The sequence below is a fragment of the Galleria mellonella genome, unplaced genomic scaffold (assembly GCF_026898425.1).
Source record: "Galleria mellonella isolate WM207_F2 unplaced genomic scaffold, CSIRO_AGI_GalMel_v1 utg173, whole genome shotgun sequence".
Taxonomy (NCBI): Eukaryota; Metazoa; Arthropoda; class Insecta; order Lepidoptera; family Pyralidae; genus Galleria; species Galleria mellonella.
The window spans coordinates 6,930,911-6,954,541 of NW_026442016.1; the positions used below are offsets into that span (position 1 = coordinate 6,930,911).

The 23,631-nt window shown below is 30.5% G+C and overlaps 1 protein-coding gene across 1 annotated transcript; it reads left to right on the top strand.

Annotated features, from left to right (window-relative positions):
* The first annotated feature begins 4,832 nt into the window (after positions 1–4,832).
* Positions 4,833–10,167, top strand: LOC113515668 (protein artichoke-like). Its single transcript, XM_026899929.3, has 2 exons — positions 4,833–7,841; positions 8,709–10,167. Exon 1 carries the CDS (start codon positions 5,270–5,272, stop codon positions 7,778–7,780), a length of 2,511 nt encoding a protein of 836 aa, XP_026755730.2. The 5' UTR covers positions 4,833–5,269; the 3' UTR covers positions 7,781–7,841; positions 8,709–10,167.
* The last annotated feature ends 13,464 nt before the right edge of the window (positions 10,168–23,631 follow it).

A 23,631-nucleotide genomic window follows, 5' to 3' on the forward strand; every position in this document is an offset into this window, starting at 1 on the left:
ATGTTTTGTACTTAAAGCTGGGAGAGGAGTTCTATTATAAAAAATAAGTATTTGGAAACATAGTTTTAAAGTTTTCCTGTCCCGTCTGTATATAAAATATTACATTACGACAATTTTCTGTTGAACATAAGAATTTTCTTTAGGTTATGATAATTGTTATAATATTCATTGCCGGGGGAAAGGGATTCTTAGCAATGGAGTTTGACAGCTCCATTGCTAGCAACATGCCCTATTAGGTCGACCTCCATGAGGTTCCCCCTGGAAACCGTCGTGAACAATTTTATTGAATTCGTCACGATGAGCTAACTGCTTTGCTTCATCTTCACTTATCATTCCTCACTGGTGCCTCGTCAGTGTATACCAATAGCGCGGGTGGGGTTATCATTCCATTATCATCCACTAAAAAAAAATCCATTGCCACAAAACTTGAACGTTGCAATATCTATCATCAATTTCCTCATTACATGGTAGTCTCCGGAATGTTATTTTTTTATTATTATCTATTAACTTTATTGATCATTGCTTACAATAGTTTTTGTACACAAAAAAAGCCTTTCAAATAAATAAATATTTTATAAATAAATATTATTAATATTATTAGTATAAATATTTTATTACTTGTTTTCTGCTTCGACGTCGTGTAGATAGAAAGACAACTGTAATCTATCTTCTTTACAATATTGTTATAGATAATTGAATTAAAATAAATAATATTGTCAGTAATAAATCGCCGAAACATAATGTTAAAGATAATGAATATAACATATTGTTAGCTATTATTCATGTTTTACATCATATAAACCAAGTGCTGATTTTATTTTATGTAGTACACCAAAATTTTTAGTGTCATGGCTTTAGCTTGTGGTTTAGTACTTCGTCTTAAAAGACACTGAAGTTTTGTTTCAAACTTTATGTATGACATTTTTAATTTCCGTGACGGAAAACTCAGTACCAAACAAATTAATCCGGAAGACCATGATATGATATGGCCATGTCAAATATGCTCAATGAAATGTGTGTAAATTTACTGTTGCCTTCAATTTAATGGCTGGTTAATAATACCTATTAATCTCTCTCCATCTGGAATTACTGACTTGTACTAAATAGAATACTAACAACGTGTAACAAATTTTCTGCTTGATCCAGAGACCTATTTCAAGGATATATTCACCTTCAAGTTTAGAATATCAGTCCGAAATGCACTAGTTAGGCTTGTTAAAATTTGTTGATATACTTAAAATTACAGAAAAAAACTCTCATTGTAACAAAACAAGAGATAGTGCTTATTTAAGTAACCTAAACGTTCAAGACGTACAAAAGAAATCAGGTGAGTAAAAGAAAGGCTGTATAAAGGTGGACTTTGGCCACCTTTTTATTCAACCCTTTATACTGTTTCGAACATCTTTACTGAAACGTTCGACTAGCATTTTCATGAATTGCTCCCACAAGGCTTTCCGAAGGGTCTCTTTATTGCGCTCCTTAATTTGGGTTATTTGAACTTTTCTTGTCCCTTCCTGAATGTTTTGAGGACGAAAACATAGTACATTTTAGCCACGTCTACGTATGCGATGTCAGATTCTCAAATTGTGGTATAATATAGTTGTCTCATTTTGGTTGACAAAGTAATAAAATCCCTCAATCGCTACTAGAGCTGGGAAATATTAGTAATTTGGTCGCATTTTTAAATTTCAACTTAGAAAATTGTACAAATTCTACTGTCTGCTTATTATAAAATATAAAAAGAAGCCAAACTTCTGACTGACTGTATCAACACATATAGTAGGAAATATGGAATACCTATTTTGTTTAAAATTTTATATCATCTAGATGTTTTTAGATAAATTATAATTTATGCCAGTTTTAAAAAAAATCTTGTTATTTTTACTTATATAAGGGAGAAAAAGAGTTCTAATGCCACGTGAAAGAATTCGCGGGAATTAGCTAGTCTTATTTTTTTTTATTTTATTAATACTTTGTTGTACACACTAGTTACACATAAAAATATGACAGAGGTAATCAAATATTTAAAGGTAAGCTTAACTCTAAAAGAGTTCTTTTCCAGCAAACCCGAAGTGGAAAGGAGCATCAATGCCAGCGGAAAGAGCGGTGTACAATATTGTGAAAATTTTTAAACAAAAGAATTGGATTTATTATTAAACGTCTTATAAGTATACACTATATTTTAATGTATTATCTACCGGTTTAACTTAGGTGAAATTTGACCGAGAAAACTCTACTAGTTTCGCGTTCGTATTACAGTCGCTGGAGACTAACAGCCCCGAATGGTCTCGAAACAAGTCGAGTTTTTTTGATCACATTACTCGTAAAATAGGTAGGCTTACTAAAATAATGAAATTGTAACTAAACGATATCTGTAAACGATATCATCCTCGTAGGAAATATTTTAGAAAAAAATATAAGAAGGGTTTTAATGAGACCAATAGAGGCAAAATATTTTTTTAATTTTTGTTTGTTTGCATGTTTGTTCTGCTTTAATACCAAATTAAATGCGGATTACATAGTTCTATATAGTTAATTTTAAATTTTCTCTCTTATATAGTATATGATATATTAGTATAATTTTTTTTGTATATATCTATGTATTATCTTGTTACGTTGTTTAAGAGTGGTTACTTACTTACAAAATCTACATGTATCAGCAACATCGCTTGCAATAGTTCATAAAATAACGATAAAAAATTCGATCATATAGTCTGTGTATTTATTTAGTATAATTGTGTACTTGATTTTATAATAAAAACAAGTCAAAGTAATATTTTGTATTAGGATATTACCTATTTGTAAATTTAGATAGTAGGTGATTGTGCTGTTTGTAGATATATCTAAATATCGTGATTAATTTATTAGATCTAATACCAATACCTTAATTAGAATTAATACCAATTTCCCATTATATATATGTTATGCTTTATATACAAACCCTATAGATACTTTCTCTTTTAGGGTTCTCAAGGTTGACTGGAAGAGATCCCTTTAAGAGATGAGTATGAGTACATTTTTATTATAACCTTATACCTATATTATAAACATATGTTATGTTTACAAAAGCAATTAATAAAGAAATAAGTAATCCAAAGGAGACCCGTCTATTACAAATCACATTTATAAATATTTACTTATATTATTGCAAGCACACAAACAGTATAATAAAAGTAATGAAATTTGGTGGTTCACTTCAATACCTATAGTTGGGTAAGCTATTGACTAATGTTTATTACTGGCTGGTATCAATATTTTTTATGATTTTTATTACTGAATATTTATATATTTTTTTTATTTAATTATCATACATAAATACATTAAAAAATTGGATTTTTAGTACCACTTAAACCTCTTGGGCTTGTGTGTGATACTTTACATTCGGTTCTCAAATATCACTATTTACATTAATATTCTGCTGTTTTACCAAGGTTGGACAGTAAATAAGCTTTCAGTTTAAATTTTATGTTTTTGACAGTGATATTGTTTCGCAAGTCGGTAGGTAGAGAATTTATTAATCGCGGTAAAAGGTAGGCGCTCGTTCGCTCGTCATAGTAATCTTTTGCTCGAATAGTGACTAGCTTATTATTATTATTTATTTTATTTGGGATAACAACAGCTTTTTACAAAATTGAATACATATATTTTTGTATGTGTAGATATTTAATACAAAATAGTTTGTAAATTCAATTACATTTGTCTATTCTAATCTATTAAGGTTTACCTATTTTTTTTTACTAGCTCATTATTTTTATTGATATGTATAGTATAATACTTTGATATAAAGTTTATTTGAGTAAAATGTAATTAATGAATTTATAACACACACTTACATTTCTTATTATCTATGTCTTGCGGCTTCGCCTGTGTGAATTAGTAAGTACATAAAGTGTCCTACGTACTAAGTTAGGATATAATCTAACCGTGTACCAAATTATATTCAAATCCGTTCAGTACTTTTTACGTGATAGTGTAACAAACATTCATCCATCCATCTATTCATACAAACTTTCATATTTATAATGTTAATAGGATTATGGCTTTTATATATGAATATTTGACAGTACCGGTTTAAATATGTATTATAGCTCGTTAAACTATTGAACTTGTAAGAATATTTAAATTATACAAAATATCTAATTTTTTTATCTTTTATTAAAAACAAGTATAATAAAGTTTTTTTCGTAAGTAAATGCACCAAACTTGGTGTGGTAGTTTTATTATTATTATATATTATTATTATTTTATATTCTACAAATTATTATTTGCACTTCTATTGCTCTTATTAATACCCCACGATATTTTTTTTCTTAATTATCTCCTATGTACCGATATTGTCTAGTTACAATATTATTATATTATATATATGTTTAAAAATAATAGAAAAAATGACAAGATATATTTAAAAAACACAAACAGATTTATATGTAAAAAGTATCGGAGCATATATTAGGTAATACTCGTATTTCTACAATATCTACCTACTGCATCATTTAATATTGAGTTTGCAAAGAGAACGCCAAATTATAAAAATGTTACTAAAATACGTAACGTTTTTCGCCAACTAGCGATATGATAATATAAAACAAAGTAAGCCATTCAGCAATAATAAGTTATCGTTTAAATCATGCTCTCCTACCGAGACAGCCCAACAGGGAGCAATCTCAGCTAGAGAGCGACCGAAAAATATAACCTACACTTACAAATACTTGCGTCCACGAAATAACGTATTAGGGAGCGCCGAGTATGACATAAATAGTGGCGGTGTGGAAGTCAGTTGACTATATAAAAATGAGGCTGTAAGAGATGTAGACGGGGCGGCAGAGCGCCGGCGCCGAGGCTCTCGCCCTTGCTTCGTATAGTTCGCGGCCAGACCCGCTGGCGCCAGTCGTGACTTCGGCCGTGCTGTTTGTCACATTATCCACTCGCAACTGACGTGACTCAATAACAACGACTGTACATTGATGTGACATTCGCGTGTTGTACTCTCACATGTTTCTTCTTACATTAAATTTACATAATACTTAAGTGTTCTGTTTAGGTAAATAGTGACAGTTGAGCCAGAATTGAACATGAGTGACAGTAGAGCCGCTATAACCGCGGCAACTTGAGTGCTTGTGCTGGTGTAAACTTACAAGTATGTTTCGTGAAATTCAAGACTTTAGTGCTGATGTGAAAGGTGTTAATATGTTTCAATCCAGTCAACTGCAGTACCACTTGGTACTAAATCCAGCTTAAAGTTTTAAAAGACCACAAAATTGTGTCAGCGATGGCTCTATCATTAAAACAGTGCTTACTTTTAGTAATTATATCGTCGTGGCAAGTCACCAATTTAGCTTCTATTTGCCTAAAAACATGCATGTGTAACAATAACATAACTTTATGCCAAAAATGTTCCTACAATGTTACTGTCAAAGAAAATTTTAATGTATATCACACTTCTGTATGCTGTAATGAAGACACACAGATGTCATCATGGTCGCAAAAATACATAAATAAAACTCTTTCAGAAGTTGCTATTACCTATGGAAAGACATGTAATGAAAGCACTGTTCATATTGAATTACCGTTATTGAATACTTATTCGTTGTCTATTAGAAATAATAACATCGTCAAATTAAGATTCAACATTAAACCACAAAACTTAAGAGAAATTGACCTATCCTCGAATAAATTGCAATATATAACCACAGGCCTCTTTAATAACTTTTCAAACTTACGAAAACTAATTTTGAGTAGAAATGAAATCATCAACATATTCGAAGAAAGTTTTAATGGGTTATCAAAATTGGAATCGTTGGATTTGTCGGAGAATAATTTAACAATTTTAGCAAATGTTTTTACGCCACTTAAAAATCTTCAGCATCTTAATTTAAGTCGAAATAACATTCAGTTTATTCATGAGAATTATTTTAATAACTGGTTGTTACAACATTTAGATGTATCCCATAATAACTTAAAAAAATTAGCGCCTGGAGCTCTCCAATTACTACCAAATTTAGCACGATTATTATTAACAGATAATCCCCATTTGGGAATTACACAGCTAGACACTCAGTTATTGGTGGGCACGGGACGCAGACTGCAGCAAATAGATGCATCTAGAACTGGTTTATATCAAGTGCCGGAGGCATTCACACATTCAGTTCGATTTTTATCATTAGTTGGAAACAGAATATCAGCTGTTAGATGTGGAGATTTAGACAGTTATCCATTGTTGCAATCCCTGGATTTTTCTGACAACAAAATTGTTTTAGTTGAAGACGATTCTTTAGGAAGACTAGAAATGTTATTATTTTTGAATTTGAACAAAAACCTACTAACAAGTGTTCCTAAATCTTTACCAGATGAATTAAAATATTTATCTATCAATAACAATTTAATAAAAAATTTGTCTATACCGGATCTTAAAAATTTACCAAATTTGAGGATTTTACTATTACAGTATAATAATATAAACTACATTGAAGAACATGTATTTGATGATCTATTATCCTTAGAGATGTTAGATTTGTCAAATAACCCTATAAGAATGTTATCATCCAATACTTTCGACGGACCTCTTTCTCTTCGGGACTTAAGACTATGTTATTTAAATTTTACTACGCTACAACAAGATGGGTCATTTCCTATGTCATCACCGGAAAGTGTCCAGATGCTACATCTTCAATCTAGTCCAGGATTGGCGAGGCAATTGCTTGCAGATTCAGCAGCTTTAGCTGCTTTCTCACATTTACAATATTTAGACCTAAGAATGAATAACTTGTCTGAAATTAGAAATGATTTACTTTTTTATTTAGTACAATTGAAGACTTTAAGATTGCATGGTAATAGCATTAATTGTAGTGCTGAATCGTGGTTAAAAGATTGGATGAACTGGAATAAAACTTTATCTAATGGAGAAACTTGCTATTACTCAACATCAGTTGCTAAATCAGAAATAAATAAGTACAATTGTACATTTCCTGAGACATTTACAATAAGCGAAAGTTTGCCGCCAGTAAATCTCTACAGTACTGAAATGATTAATAAGTTATTGAGGTATTATGGCTACCTTAATAATAAAACAGAGAGAGTATCTAAACATGAAAACAACAGTTATTATGTGAAAAATACCGAAAAGAACAAAAATAAACCAGAGGTAAAGGCAAATAATAATATGACAATACTTACAGTTAAATATGTACCACTACCTTCGAAAAACGAAAATAAAATTTACATAAATGATTATTTAAATGAAAGTAATGTGTTTAAAGCCAGAGAATCTAGTAAAGTGCTGGATCAAAATAAACTTCAAAACGATCGGTTTAGTATTGATCACAAATTTTTAGATATCGAACCGTATTCATTGCCTACGCAAAACTACAAGAAAATATCTGTTTATGAAGATGTCGTTGAAATTCGAAGAAAAAATCGATCTGGAAAACGTTTGAATACACCAAATAATGTAACTAGTAAGATAGATACAATTATAAAACCGACGAATAATTCTGGATCCAAACCTATACCTATATTAATAGACGAAGCAGAAAGTGTTACCGTTGGTGAATTATACGCTACTAGTTCAAATGAAAAATCTGAGTATTCTCCTTACCAATCGGCTCGTACAAATTATGCACAATATATAGGAACTGCAGCAGTATCAAGTTTAATAGTAATGTCATTGATCCTATGGGCAAGTTTCCGATTACGATATAGGAGAAGACGTGTGCCGGTTATCGACACAGAGGCGGAGGACCAAATAGAGGTGTCGAATATATCCGGCGGCGTACTGTGGTGACACCTGCGAGCAGCCGACCCCACTCCCTTCGAATATGACTCTCTTCTAACGTAGCACTAATGTGAGTATCTATTTTGTAGTTAGTAAATTTACGCCTTACGAAATATTTATTTATTTTAAAAAGAAATATGAAAGTAATGTTCAAACAATGGAAATGTTTAAAAATTCACATAGGTGGAAATTAATTTTAGTCCATAATTTATTTTTATTATACAAGTTTATATGATATTTAAAAGAATTTCTTAAATTTCCAATTTTAAATTTAACAGCAGATTTATTAATCTTACATTATGTTGTTTTGTATAAATAATATTCGTTTCAATCCTTGGTTGGCTTATATGTATTTACTGTAGTTTTTAGGGTTTCTATTTCTGGTTATATTTCTAAATATTCATTGTCAGGTTTCTTATAATACAAGGCACTCAAATGTGAGAATAAGGAAACATTTGTATAATATGTTGTATACAAAAAATACCTTACAAGGGAGAAGAATGACAACCTTTCAAATAAAGAAGACCGAGTTGACAAGACGTTCTAACTTATGATAATACCGAAGTTATCTTAGTGGGTTATCCGTCTCTTCATCAAAATTTCATTCATTGCTTGCATGCGTAGCAAAATATTATAGTTCATATAATAAGACATCTTTTATATAACTGTTAATAATTGAAATAAGACCTTTTTCATATTTTATTAGATACCTACCTTTCTAAGTATAGATACAATACAATAGTAACTGTTCTTATGATTTATTATTTGCTTTGCTGTATAGTATCTTTTTAAGTTGATAAATTAGTATACATTAAAATCTATTTTCGTTTTTATTTATCATTATTCAATATTTTAAAATTTTAGGAATTTGAGTTATTTAGATATAATTGATAATATTTCAAATTGCAATTATTATATAATTTACTTATTGTTACAGTTCGGAGCGGTTGGCTGCTTTTGCAGGTGTTTTGTGATACAGTTGGACGTGCATATTTTTTTATTGAAATAAGTACAAATAGAGTGATTAGCTGAGCAGCTATAAATATTGTTCGTGTCCAAAGTGTAAATAATTGTTCTGTTAAATTATATCAAAGACCATAGACGATAGACATATTTTTGTCATAAGTCGTAGTAGCATTGTGATTCTTAAACTAAGTTTGTATTTTGTTTTGTATCCACTACACCATTGCTGTTGGTATTGTTTCCGGATTTTTTCCTTTTTTTTTTTTACAACAAATACGACTTTGTTGACAATTTTTTTCCACAATTATTCTTTACAACCTATACAAACCCTTTTATTTATTATTAGAGCAATTGGTAAAGTTATCAAAATCTGAAGACATCAGTCTTAGTAATACAATAATGTCTAATACGCAATAAACTGTAACATGCAATCACCGACATGAATGATGTAGTTGGAGTCGAAAAATTGGGATATATTCTAATATTATTATTATACGTACCTATGAACTATGAATGCCAAAATGCAAAATGTAGCTGAAGTACTCCCAAAATAAACGAGATTTATAGGTTCTTATAAATATAACCTCAACATAATATGTATATTTACATCTATGGTTGATATTTAATTCGCTATGGGTAGTGTTTATTATCAGTTGGGTTGTAAGCTTCATTGCCATTGTTGTCGCATAAAACAACCGTAATATTAATATTGATGGTATTTAATTGTAAAATTATATATTTCTTTTTTAATCTTTTTATTGAGACGGTGTTTTGGGAGTAACTCCACAGATCAAGTCTTCCCTGTTAATCCTTTATACCATTGGCGTATGACTATGCTAATAATCATGTAGCACATTTGACTGTTTAGTGCCAAATTTTATTTTTTGCACAAAATATTCACTATACATTTTCATAATTTTAACGTATGTGCTTTTTAAGACTGTTACTGGACGGTAAATATATGTTGGCATATTTTAAACGAGTATAACATGCTTATTTAAGTGTAGAGCTAATAAAAAAAAATGTAATAATGATTTGTATTTCAAGAAAATTGTTTTAATTTCCACTTATGAAGGCAGAATATTTGTCATTTGCTAGCAATTAGTAATATTGCTATTTTTATATATACAATAGTTACAACAGTTTTAATGATTATACACAATTTTTCTGTTAGATACAGAATATAATGAGTATCTACATCAATGACACATTTAACTAATTTACTTAATATTCAATAGTTTGTATTCAATGTTTCATATAACTGCGTACATTTGGATATCGATACATTTCATTCATCATTCTGAAACTAAGGTTGTAACTTGATATATAACATTTTGATGACAATGATGTGTAGATATATGTTTTTACGTGAATAGTAGTTTATTATGTACAAACAGATAGCCAAGATTTAATAAATAAATAGAAATGCATTTTGACTACTTTTAATTTATGGATAATTCTGTTCTGTATACAATGAAAGTGTAATTTAGTTATCATCATAATTACCACTTTTTTTTAAAAAGGTGAAAGTGCAATGCTAATTTAATTTACACTAATGGCTTATGTTGACTGGCTGAAGGATGACAAGCAAAATAAACTCATGTCAGGTAGCTCGTCAAGAAGAATTTAACAGGAAATAACTACGATGGTTTCTAGGGAAACTGATCTCTATCATTTTTCTCTATATAGTATAGCATAGTGAGGGTATGTTAATCCGTTTTACTAACATTCCAAATTCTCCTTAATTGTATCACTGTAGGGAACGCCCCACTGTTGAATCTTTTCCTTCTTTTTTTGTATAGATGATAATGGAATGGTAACCTTGCCTGCGCTAACGGTATGTGCTGGCGGGGCACCAGTGAGTGATAATAGGTGAGAATGAAAAGGCAGGCCAGTTAGCTGATCGTGATCTTTCTGCGTACTTATGTATGGATAAGTGTAGATTTGATTTTTCTAAGGATTTTTTCCGCAGTGCGTAGTTTCATATAGTTTTCGAATATTTTCCCCGTATTTTATTATGTATGTTACATATGAGTACGCGGAAAAATATTTGAGCAGTGAAAATTCGTATTGCGGATATACTGTAATCCTATTAATATTATAAATGTAACAATTTATAAAGATGTTTGGATATTTGTCACTTAATCATGTTTAATGGCTGAATGGATTTTATTGAAATTTGCTTGTTAATGCAGCAGGTCACTACTAGTATTCTATTACTTCCAAATTGTTCAGGTTGGTATAAGGTTCACTTATACCTATGTTATTTTGAATTATTTTACTTATACTTATGTTATTTTGAGCACTGAGGTAACATAATATTGTGATGTTATTCCGTTAGTATTCTTTAATGAAATTCTGGAGACAGAATGGAATGGAGACACAAAAAGTGTTATTTATAAAAAATCAGGTATATTTATCTTTATTTACAGAAACAGGAATTTATTGAAAAGATTAAATTTTCATCAGAGAGAGAATAACAACTTTGATCTAGACAAAGGTGAAGAAAATCGAAATAAAAGGGAAAAGGAAAAAAGGGAAGGCGTTAAGATTCCCTATGAAAATATTCACTTACGTTCGAAGTGAGAATAATTCTACGAAAATATAGCGATTGAAGCGAAAATAATTTTCTTTACGACTTATCTAAAGAAAATCGTGTTCACTTGAAAAGAAAAGAAGTGAACGTAGGTAATGATTTTTCAATATTTGTATTGACAAGGAAAATAAGGGACACGCCTACGCTATTTCAGATTGCGGGGTATTTGTTTTGGTTTTAAACAAAGTAGATAATATAGAATTAGGTATATCGTTATTTGAAATGAATAGATTATCCGTTATTATAAAAATGTAATACTAATAAACGAGATACATAATGAACGAGATAATATATAAGATATATTATCTTATAAATACATTGGAATTGCTACAATGTTCAATCAAGAAAATGTTTAATATTTAAATATGATTGTCATAGTTCGTTTAATAAAAATTCTAATAGAACGCATTCGCTTTAACTAAAATACTGCAATTTACCTAGGTGTTCAGCCATTCTGCATGATATATAAGTACATTAAGCTCGTATCATGGGAATAAAAAGGATCCGTTGTTCTGGTAAGTAACAGTGGAGTATGAAAAATTGGAAATAAAGTATTCAAACAGGTAAAATCTTAAATATGTAAGTGAAATTCATCAAAAGATTTGAATTTATCGTTGTTGCATAATGATGTCGATTTATACTCAAAATATTTTTATATATAAAATTATCTAATTTTATAGGTAAAATTATTTTGAGTTGTGGTAGTATCGTTACCGGGTAGATACCCGGTAACAGTACTACCGCATCTGTAGTAGTAAATATGCCAAGTATTTATTAAATATTCACTTACTTTATACAATTTTGTACACAATCTGTTGTATATAATTACTTGCAGGCTTTATGGGAAATTACTCAATCCTCGGAAGTGGCGGTTTAGCTATACAGATAATATTTATTATTATATCTTTTACTAAATCAAGAGAAATTTGTAGAAAAAAGTTCTTATGATGAAACGATCTACACTAGTTTACAATAAATAAATTATACAATATAACTACCCTGAATTATTATAATCTATCTTTTATGAAGTATTAATTTTTATATTAAAATTTGTAATAGTCGATAGATTTCTCTAAATGCTCCAAAATGGATTACAGTCGTCTACATATATTAATTTATAATTTATCTGTATACCATGGTTTTACGTGCGTAGGTTATTGTATAAAGAATCTTACGTTTTAAATTAGGATATAATCTGAGTACAAAATTTCATTCACAACACTCATTCATATAACATGAATGAGTACTTTCGCATTTGTAAACAAAAGTAGTAATTTTTTTTCTTTCGTATAAATTATTTAATATCGAAATAAGAAATAAGTCGCCGTTTCATAGAACTGCATAATGAGATTAAAAAAATAGATATGACAATTGAAAACATAGATTTTTTATTTCCTTTCTAACTAGATGTCTAAATTATAAAATAAATCTATGTATTTATAAAAATATTTTAAGTTTCTAACCCTAGAAGTTTAAATTGTGCGTTGATACATTAGTTTTTGTCAGTTAGTCAGGATATTTTTTTTATTTATGTAAATCAATGAATATATTAACTTAAATGTTGTAAAACTATATTTTACCAGATTATATGTTAACACATAATCTGGTAAAGACCGAAAGAAGGTATTTCGACAATAATGGTCCGTCAAAACAGATACTTGAAATAATTTATAATTCTAAGCGAGCTATTGTATATTTAATTTTTAGAGAACTGAATTGGATATAACAGATCTGAAGGACGGGAATGCGAAAACGTTAATAAGGTTATTTCATGTTCTATAGTGAAATGTAAACAGCCCTTCAGCCATTATGAGTCGTGGTGCACAAGACAAACAGTCTTCGAGCGGCGCCTGTGTCTCGATTAAATATTGATACTGGGGTTCACCCGCCAGCGATACCTACTCTGCTCAACGATTTAGCTTCAATTATTTAATTTTGTTAATTTAGGAGTCATGTCTATTTCCACCCTTCAATAATTGGTAGGTTTTTGTTCTATTAATCGTATTAAAGTGTTGAGAGCAATTCACTTGTATAAAATAACTTATACACGTACTCAAACCTATATAGAGTTAACAGCTTCTTATGTTGGGGACGACAAGAATTAATTTAGTTATTAAACGACAAAAGCGCCGATTACATGGACTCAATAAATCATAATTGTAGTAGACAAAGGTCGTTAATCCTGGTTGGCTTTAATTACCAGCCCCTATTTAATCCGAAGCTCCAATAAAAGCATTTAATTAAAATCGTAGCAGTAAATACATCACGTTGGAACTGCGCCCGTGCAGAAGGTTTAGAGTAGGAAGGTGAGTTTTAATAAAAAATAAGCCATGCTATAGGTATAATCCAATTAATATTCAATAAATCTAGCATATAGAATGTACTAACAAATGTATTTTTTTTAAAAGATAAAGTTTTCAATTCGGCGCTATACATTTTATTTGTATCTGATTTAGATACATGGCATTTTTGCTGATTTTGAACCTTTTTTATATTCTCACTAATTTTATCAATATTAGTCGATTTTTTTTACAATAAATCATAAATTATTTGTTTGCATATTTAGAAGCTACATTTGCATTTAATTAAATAAAAATAAGTATACTAAAATACAAGACAAGTGCATTATAAATTTTTCAGTGAAGTTAAAATGGACGGGTTTGTCTTATATTTATAAATCCGAGGCAGCATATTGGCAAGGCTCGGAGCCACTGAATTATTCATTGTCCTAACTATAGGTAACCTAGTTGCGATTCATTCTTTTGCTCCCATTGGTATATTTTTGTATCATATCAGCTGTTAACAGTCCACTGCTGGACTACATACGCCTTCCCCATAAGGAGAGTATTGCCAGTAGTTGTCACGCTTGGCAACCGGATTGGCAACCGCAGTTAGGCTTTTAGAAGTGTTTTAAGGGAGATGTAACTGCTCACCCCTCTACCATTAAGAAACTTATTCTTTAGTCGCCTCTACGACATCCACAGGAAACGAAGGGGTGGCCTGTTCTATGCCGAGAACACACGGACGGATAGATTTTTGTATATTACTATTTATTATTAATATTGATCGAAACAATGTAATACGAAGAGGAGTTATTGATGTCGTTGGCAATGATTATGATCTAAATGATAATCATTGCCAACGAACGTTTTAAATTAGCAGTTCTCAATGTTTTTTTGGAGATGAACTCGAAACAGTATATATAAGTATATTGTTTTTATCAATGTATTTTAAAAAGAATTAGATATTAATTTGTTTGAATAACTTTATAGAATAAATGAAAATATGATACGAGTAGAAAAGACGGACTTAATGCTAGTAGCATTCTCTACCAGTCAACCTTTCACAAACGAAACACTTCATTATTAGGATAGGAAATGATAGTAACAGTTTATTAAATATAAACGTAACATAAAATATTAGTAATAATAATAATATAAATCAGTAATTATAATATACATACTTTAGTATAAAGGAAAAATATTATAGAAAATATAAAAGGAAGATAAAGACTAGCTACTATCATTTTAGTAAATTTTTGAACATATACCTATTGCGAAGCTCTCAGATTACTTCAGGCAGTGCATTTCAGAGTCGTAAAACTTTATATTCACTTTATATTTTTAATTTCTCAGTATTGTATTCAATTTGGCTCCATATTTGTTTTTGTCTTAACATGCATTAGCTATATTTAGTTTATTCGACATTTTTTAACCTCGTTTCTTTCTCTGTTCTCAATATTTTCTACTCAAAGATTATGGACAAGACATAATTGAATAACAAGATCAAATGTTGTATTATTTCGTCTAAAGCTGTAATCTTTATTTTTGTATCTGGTACAATATAGTGTAAATAAATTGTTAAAATAATAAAAAATAGTATAATTGAAAGTATAAAAAAGGGGTCTCAGAATTTTTTTATATCACTGACGTGGCAAACAAGCTTACGGCCCACTTGATGGTAAGCGGTCACTGTAGCTTATGAACGCTTGCAATACTTCAACTCTGAAGAAACCTCTTTTCTAAATCTTTTGACGAACCCTATGCTGTAGTCTCTTGGGAAAACCTTTAAATTTAAATAAATAAAAATATTTTACAATAAAAATACTCATATTTACAGTCCTAAAATAACTATAGATAATATAATATTGGACCTAACTCAAAAGAAATGATAATGTCAAGTGCGATATGCTCTTCGATGTTCAATCTCTTGGATTTGATACTCTCGAAAGACCTTGCGCCTGAACAAGTTTCTTAAGCTATTATATCGGAACTGTAAACAGTCGTTTTGAACAATAATTGATTAGTGCTTATTGAAGTGAACAAATCTGGTTATTTCGAATCCTTGCGTATGGGGGAAAGGGATTGTTTGTAATGGGGTTTAACTGACCCATTCCTAGCAATATACCCTATCAGGTCGACCTCCAGGTGGTTTCCCCTGGAAACCATCGTGGTTAATTCTAGTGCAATTCATCACGATAGGTTAACTGACCTGCTTTCATCGTCGTCTATCATTTTTCACTGGTGCCCCGCCAGCATATATCGATAGTGCGGGCGGGGTTACCATTCCATTATCATCCATTAAAAAAAATCCTTGCGTATAGGAGTATAATTTATTCAGTATTTAGGTAAGAATAAATTTATTTAGATATTTGAATAAAAATACAAATAGTCTTTAGATATTTTAATAGAATACTTTGCTCAGTCATTGAATAAACAAAATATATCTACAGTAAAGTATACTTGAGATTATTGAGCATAGTATTTAAATTTAAATACCTCAACTGTTGAGAAGCTTTACTAGGTCTTAACATGAACATAGATAAGATTAAAATCATGTCTAACATTCATATCATATTTATACCGGTTATAATTGAAAACACTGCAGTTGCTGACGAGTATGTACACCTGGGATAACTAGTAAGTGCAACTTCGATCCAACATGGTTCAATACGTTTGACTGGATGCTCGGTGTTTCTTTTTCGTAATAGAATCCCAAATGAGGATATCCACAGAAGAATCGAAGTGACTGACATAACCCGAAGAATAAGCAAGCAAAAGTGGTAATGAGGTGGTCGTATAGCTCAAAGAACCGATAACCGATGGGGAATAAAGGTTCTCGAGTCAAGAAAGGACCCCATACACGTCAACGTAGTGTAGGATGACCTCTCATTAGAGAGTGCGACGACCTAAAATGCATTGCAGAGAGTCATTGGATGCAGGTAGCTCAAGACCGTTTCTTATGGCAGTCTTTAGAGAAGGTCTATGTTCAGCAATGGTCAGTTAACGGCTGAAACAATAATGATGATTTTCAATGATATGTTTTAAAATAATCCTAATGTGGTAAAAATTAATGTTATGGCTGACACATTCATCGTTACTGAGACAAAATTGCGGAAGCTTGTGAATACAGATTAATGCATAATATCCAAGTTTAATTGAATTTTTTAATAACGCTTTTTGTGTACAATAAGTAAAGAATAAAAAGTAAAAAATATGGAAATTGCCAAATAATTTTATAATGCAGCCGGCCGTTATTAAAAGTTTGTGAACTTTTGATTCATGGAGGTTTATGGGAGTTAAAAAGAGGAGTGAAAGTTTGAGATATAGGTATTATAATTTGATGATTTGTGTTTGTAACGTATGCTGGTCTATTACTGGGTAAAGATCTTTCTCCATTACTACTAAAATACTTACGTGTTAACTATCTTGTTATTCACAAAGAATTTTATAATATATATAAATTTAAAAAATACCTTTGTGAAACACGAGTTTGTTTCAAACTATAAGTTAAAAGTAAACTATTTTATAAACAGTCAGTAGACAATAAAATACAAAATTGTAGAAGTTGTTTAAAATACATAACTTGGAAGTCTTTTGTTTTATTATATTATTAGGTGTTTGCAGCATTCTATGGCCACAAGGAAGACCGACCATTGACAATGTTGAATAATTCATTCAGTCTCGTACTGGGACTGCTTCAGTTTGGTTGAACGTAACTTTTTTGTACAGTGCATATTTTTTTACTTTCTTTGTTGTATATATTTTCTCAACGGAAAAATTAAAGTACAAAATGTTAAGAAGTAAAAGCGGAAGGTGTTGCTTTAATGGACTCAAGTGCAGTTGTAGCTTTGTCTTGGAATAGTTTTAAAAGTAGCCAAACAGATGCTCTCCACTATAAAAGCTTTCATCATATTTTTGAGGACAATAGTAGTAGCAAAATATTCTCGTAAAATTAACTTTTACAAGACGGATATTGTAATTTATAGTATATAAGAATATCGTAAACATGATAGAAACAGGTGTTATTATTATAATGCAATCAAATACATATATCGAAGAATTTGAGTATATAATACTCGTATGCGTAATGATATTTTTGATTATCAAAAATTTCCAACGCCTTGAACACGAATGTTATATATGAAATCTTCATATTAACCTACATAATATATTCGTAATTTATGAAGCTTGCTCGAGGGAAAATTTCGCGCCCTGTTCGGGGGCTCATTTTGCCCCACTAGCTCATTTTATTTGGCTACTTGTATTTTTATTTGCTTCTTCTTGTACGATTTACTTATTTTGTTTCTTTTTGCAAAATAACTTATTTTTACTTAGGTATTTTATCCCGCGATTTTTCCTGCCCGAATAATTACCTACCCATATATGAAGTTTCCATGTATTGGAACAGGATTTATTATCTATCACATTTTATTTGTAAATATAGTAGAACACCTTCGGTGCTGGTGCAGTTTTGAAGTAATCTGACCCACTTACTGATGTACAGCCATTTTTTTTAGTGGTTATATTGTTCTGAACAGATTACATTTGGTTTTTTATTTGGAATTTACAAATGAAAGGTGTAATATTTATTGTGAAATAATTTATATCCAAATTATCACCTTATTTTTCAATAACTGAAGCTGAATTTTATGTGAATAATATTTAACGAGATAATGAGCTCTTTTTTTTATTTGAATCTGAGAAATATAAAAATAAAATAATGATTTCGTTTAATTACATTTGATTGCTTGAATTTTCAGTTTTTCTTTTATGGACAAAAATATTTTTTTTTGTAATTTATATGTTTAATGTGAGTAAAAGGCGGCTCATCTAACAATTTAGGTTTATGTGTGTAAATATTACTTATAAGCTTATTTCGATGAAGTGGAAGCTCATATCCTCCTCCAAAAACCTTATTTATTTTCCTTGCCAATTCCCAACCCATCGCTATCTAATTTTATTGACTATTGTTCCTGTTATTTATGATTCGGTGAATTGTGTTTTGATCAGACAAAAGCTATGGCCACCCCCTATCTTTCGTAATTGTGTTAATAAATCAGAATTCTTTTGTTGCCATCGTTTTGTTACCATACTGTCGTTTATTTGAATTCTACTAATTTTTGCTGAAATTATTGTTGGACAGATAATCTTACCGGGAATACGAAACAATTTTTTTTTTATATAAACAAAGTGTTGGCTTTATAGGGATCTCCATATGGATATCAATGAGTGATCCCAATTTTGAGGTGGCTATAGCCAGTAGGTACTTTCAATATTTATAGATATCTCTTTTTTGGTATACCTAGATCTCATAGATATTTTGTATTTTCAACCGACTTCAATAAAGAAAGGAGTTCTCTATTCGTTTGTGTTTTTTATGCTTGTTGTAAATCAATTTGGAAAATTCTTAAAGAATATACTTTCAGATAACTTGGTCGTCTGGTCCTGATAAACGAGTAAGCCACCCCTTCCTTTCTCGAAGGTGGGGGATGGGCAGTAGGCGTCCCTTTTAAAACATCTACAAAGCCTAACTGAGGTAGCTCATTCGCCTGCCAAACCTGGCAAACTACTGACAACACCCTTCCCCCCCAAAGAGGAGGTTTATGTTCAGCAGTGGACAGTCAAAGGCTGGTATGAGGATGTATATGTAATGTATATTTTACGTGTGGCTTGTAATTACAAATACAATTGTAATTACTTTTAGAGAATTAATGGGTAAGTAATTAAGTATTGATATAATATCAATATCTGAAATAAAATCTATTTGTTATTGAACAATAATTAATCTGTTCCATATTATTTAAGAGTTTATTTATAAGGTTATCGAAACTTACGTAATAATTGTAGTGACAGTAATATAGTAATAACTATTTATCAATATAAATACGTAGTTTTTGAAATTACTTTTAATTTTTCCTGTGGCATTATAGTTTAAGGTATAGTAAATCGGTATAAAAAAGTATAAAATATATTTAGAATGAGTGCTGACGCGCTTAAATTATGATTTTGAATGCCTTTTTAGGGTAAATAAAACCCACAGAGTTGAAGTCGCCCTCGCGGTCAATGTCTTTGAAGTGTACAAGATAAGATAAAAGACCGTTATTAGGAATCAAAGAGCGAAATTTGCGGGATTATCCCTTCCCCTCTTCTCCTCTTTTCCTGCATTGATGAGTAGCTCATTCTACTGGAATTGTAAATAATAAATAGCCCTCAAAAATATAACTTTTTAGAATAATTTTCCAATGTTTAAATAGAAAATGAATCTATTAATGACAAGGTAGCAGATGTTTAGTCCTTGTTATATTAAAATACTATAAAGACATTTTACTAGTATCTATGTTGCAAGTAGATACTAATATGTATAATTCGTAAAACTTAAATGGATAAAAAAAATTGATATCTCAATCATGCCTAACTAACGGCTAAATGAACGCACTTCGATACAATCTGGCACGTAGATTGCACAAATACCTTAAAAGATATTTTTATCTAAGCAATACTGACCTATATGAAGTCAAGTCGCAGGATACTGATACTTGAAATTAAAGCCTTTGCTTTGAATAAATAAAAGATATCCTTATAGTTCTAGTTTATATATTGTATAGATTATGTTTTGTTATAAGTATATTTTTTTAAATTTATAGAGATTTCTATAAAGTATTTTCTTTTATTTATTTGCATAAAAATGGTGTATTTATAGCATACAATACGTTTCTTTTCAGCTTTATAGCCAGAAAAGAGAAAGTTGTTAATTTACTTCATGGGAATGAAATTATTTCGTTTACGGCTAGGAAAAAGTTCCGTTATGTGACTTTTAGTACATATGTTGATAAGCGGAGTTCCTTGCAGCAATTTTCGACTAGGACTGAGGAAAATAAAACACATTACAGTATTTTTATGTATACTATGTATAATATGGGTAATAAAGAACAATACTGTAGGTACCTTTGTTCATTGAAAGTTGAAAAGCAGTGAACGGTAGCGTAAGCCCCGCGTCTATATCATTAACTACAAGTTTATTATTCGTTGGTGCCTCTGGAGCAAGTTGCTTTACTACCGACATTACTGTCCTCGTAATTTTACATCCCTTTATCTCAATTGACAGAACTTGGTGATGTCTTTCTCCAAATATCCTAACTTTGGACAGATAACGACGCTTGAACAAATTTTGTTGGTTTTATATGTTACTTTTTACATAATACAATGTTGGCTAGTGTCGTTACATTATTATAACCAATAATAGCTATTATCGTTGTTTTGGTTTGCATGAAATATATAACTGCTTAAAGTGTCGTTATATCTATCCAACCTAATTTATAGGATTATATAATCTGTCTATATTGAGGTATATATCACTTTCTCAAGATGTAAGATCAGGATATATTAAAAGTTGTAAGTCAGTGATAGGAATCACAAAACTTACCAACTTTGCCCAAGGACTTTCCTTTTTCTTTATGCTATTTATGTTATTGTTAAGATTTTTCTATATTATATGCATAATTTGTTTATATAAATTTAAATTCCTTACAAAAAAATAACAAGTGCAGGTATTCTGAATTAAATGAAGTGCATTTAAGAAGACCAATTAAGATACTTGTTAAGAGGATCTATATTTATATAAGATAAAGCCGAGTTTCTACGAGTACATAAAATTAATATATGATAACTACAATTTTAAAAATCGAATATGAATAGATGATAATGGAATATTTCAATTTTAGTTGATTATTTTTCTCGTTGTTTGAAAGCTAAAATAAATTTTAAATTCCGTACCTACCTATTATAGAAAGACTATTTAGACATAATTCAAGGAGAAAGAATCCAATGTGAAGTTTTGCAAACTAATCCAATTAGAGAGGAGCGGACAGACGCGAGCCAGCGTCTCCCTTCTCTTGCCCACTCGGGGTCGATCCTTTTCTGCTTGTTAATATAATTTCAGGGTATGTTTGAGACACTTGGGCATTTTTCGAGTTTTAATTTGATATCCACAATTTGAGAATTGTATTTGATTTTTTGGTACGTTCATTAAGCAGGTACAGGAAAGTTATGTTTACTTTTAAGATTTTTTATGATTTCATAGAGTTGAAGAATAGGAGTTAGTTGTAAATAAATCAGTTATAATATAGAAAAATAATAGGGGACTAAAATTTCGTATGGGTGATTTAGGATGTAAAGTATCAAATGAAACATTATACGTATTTGAGAAACAAATATCTTTTCAAACCCTTGGTGTTGTACTCTTATATCTCGGATTAGAACCTCACACAATATAAATATTTGTATTCATGAGTACCAGAGGGAAACTTTATACAAAAGTCATTTACTTGGATACTTCTGTTCCATTCGTGTTTCAACCGTGAAGCAGTTGTGTTTGCATGGCTATGTTTCGGTTTAAAGGGCGTGAATTTACAGGGTACAGAGGAATAACAGCTGAGTCCTCAGGAATGGCAACGTATTGGGGATATCATGGGCAAAACAGTATACTCTGTTATGTCCATGGTACTGCTCATGTCTATAGGTGACGGTTACCACTTTACATCAGGTGGGCCGTCAGCTTTTTGGCCATTCTAAGTTGTATAAAAAAAATCTGTTCGTATTGGTCTGAGTGTTTTCTATGTTTGAAATATATGTACATCAGATAGACTATATACCGTCTGAAGCGGGAGTTAGTAATTTCTAGAATGGTCTTCATGATTCAAGAGATGTACTTTTATGTAAGAATTCAGGTCTCTGGTTCTCGGTTTCTATTTGCGACCTCGCAAGGTACTTAGCATAAAGATAAATCTGTCTATAAGATAATGTTGTAAATATATACATAATCTATTTACATATTTATTTAAGTACTTACAAAAAATGTCTTAGTTGTCTAGTAAAAGCTCTGCTTAGTTTGGGATTAGAAACCAAATCTAAACAATAATGTTATTATAATATTTTATATGTATAATATTATAATATGAGTAATAGCACTATCTGTATGTACCTGTAAAGCAGTAAAGACGAGACAAATTTAGGACATGAGTGGTGACATAATTGTAATTCCAAAAAGGCCCTCGACCCAGGATGCCTCCGCAACAGGTATGTGATAACATAAGCTGTACAGTGCCTACTGATTTTTAGGAAGGTCGAAACCTCAGCACCATCCAGGGAGAATAAACCAACCAAACAAATTATAAATAAATAATGATATATATTTAAATTAAAACAATTCATATTTTTTCATGTAAGGAAGATATCTTAAATTATTTGTGTCATCATAACAAAATAGTAAAACTATAAGACTAGGCTACGCCCATCTAAATCGTATAAAATTGTTTGTATGTGTAGGTAATATTTGGCATGGAGTAAAACATAGGCAAACTATTTTTATCCCGGTCAAACGATATTATCTTAAGTAGCTTCAGTTGTACTCGTATTTTCTGTATATTGTCTTTTTTTTAATTTTTAATAACTATATATTTTTAAATTATGTTTCTACCTATATAATGCATAATAGTATTGATTAATCGCCGTGTGTTCCCCGTCATAGAATGGGCCATTCCTTCCTTTCCCGTGTGTGTTGTAAGAGGCGACTAAGGGTGGGCGAGGGATGGACAGCAGTGTCACTTGACACATGGCAAAATTCTCCTTATGGGGAAAGCTTATGTCCAACAGTGGACAGTTAACGGCTGAAATAATAATAAAAAAATATTGATATAGTTGATCATCAGAACAAAAATTTATAAAGCATTTTCACGTTCAGTTTAAGAATCTTTGCATGCTTACATAATCTTTATATACCTATCTACATGTATTGATTAAAAAAAATATGTCACAAGTTTTAATCGAAAATATATTTTAGATACAATAACCGTTGTTTGCAAATAGTTACATATGAATTAATTAAATGAATTTGTGTTTATAATCAACTGACAGTAATAACAAAGAGCGAGTTCTATCAACGGAATTCCGGTAAGCTCAGCTAATTAGATTAGTTTGCAAGTTCTGACCCCAGACGAAGCCCGCTGATAACTGACCAAGAT

What these genes read in the sequence shown, in the direction of transcription:
- LOC113515668 (XM_026899929.3), top strand. Translation starts at nt 5,270, where the DNA reads ATGGCTCTATCATTAAAACAGTGCTTACTTTTAGTAATTATATCGTCG.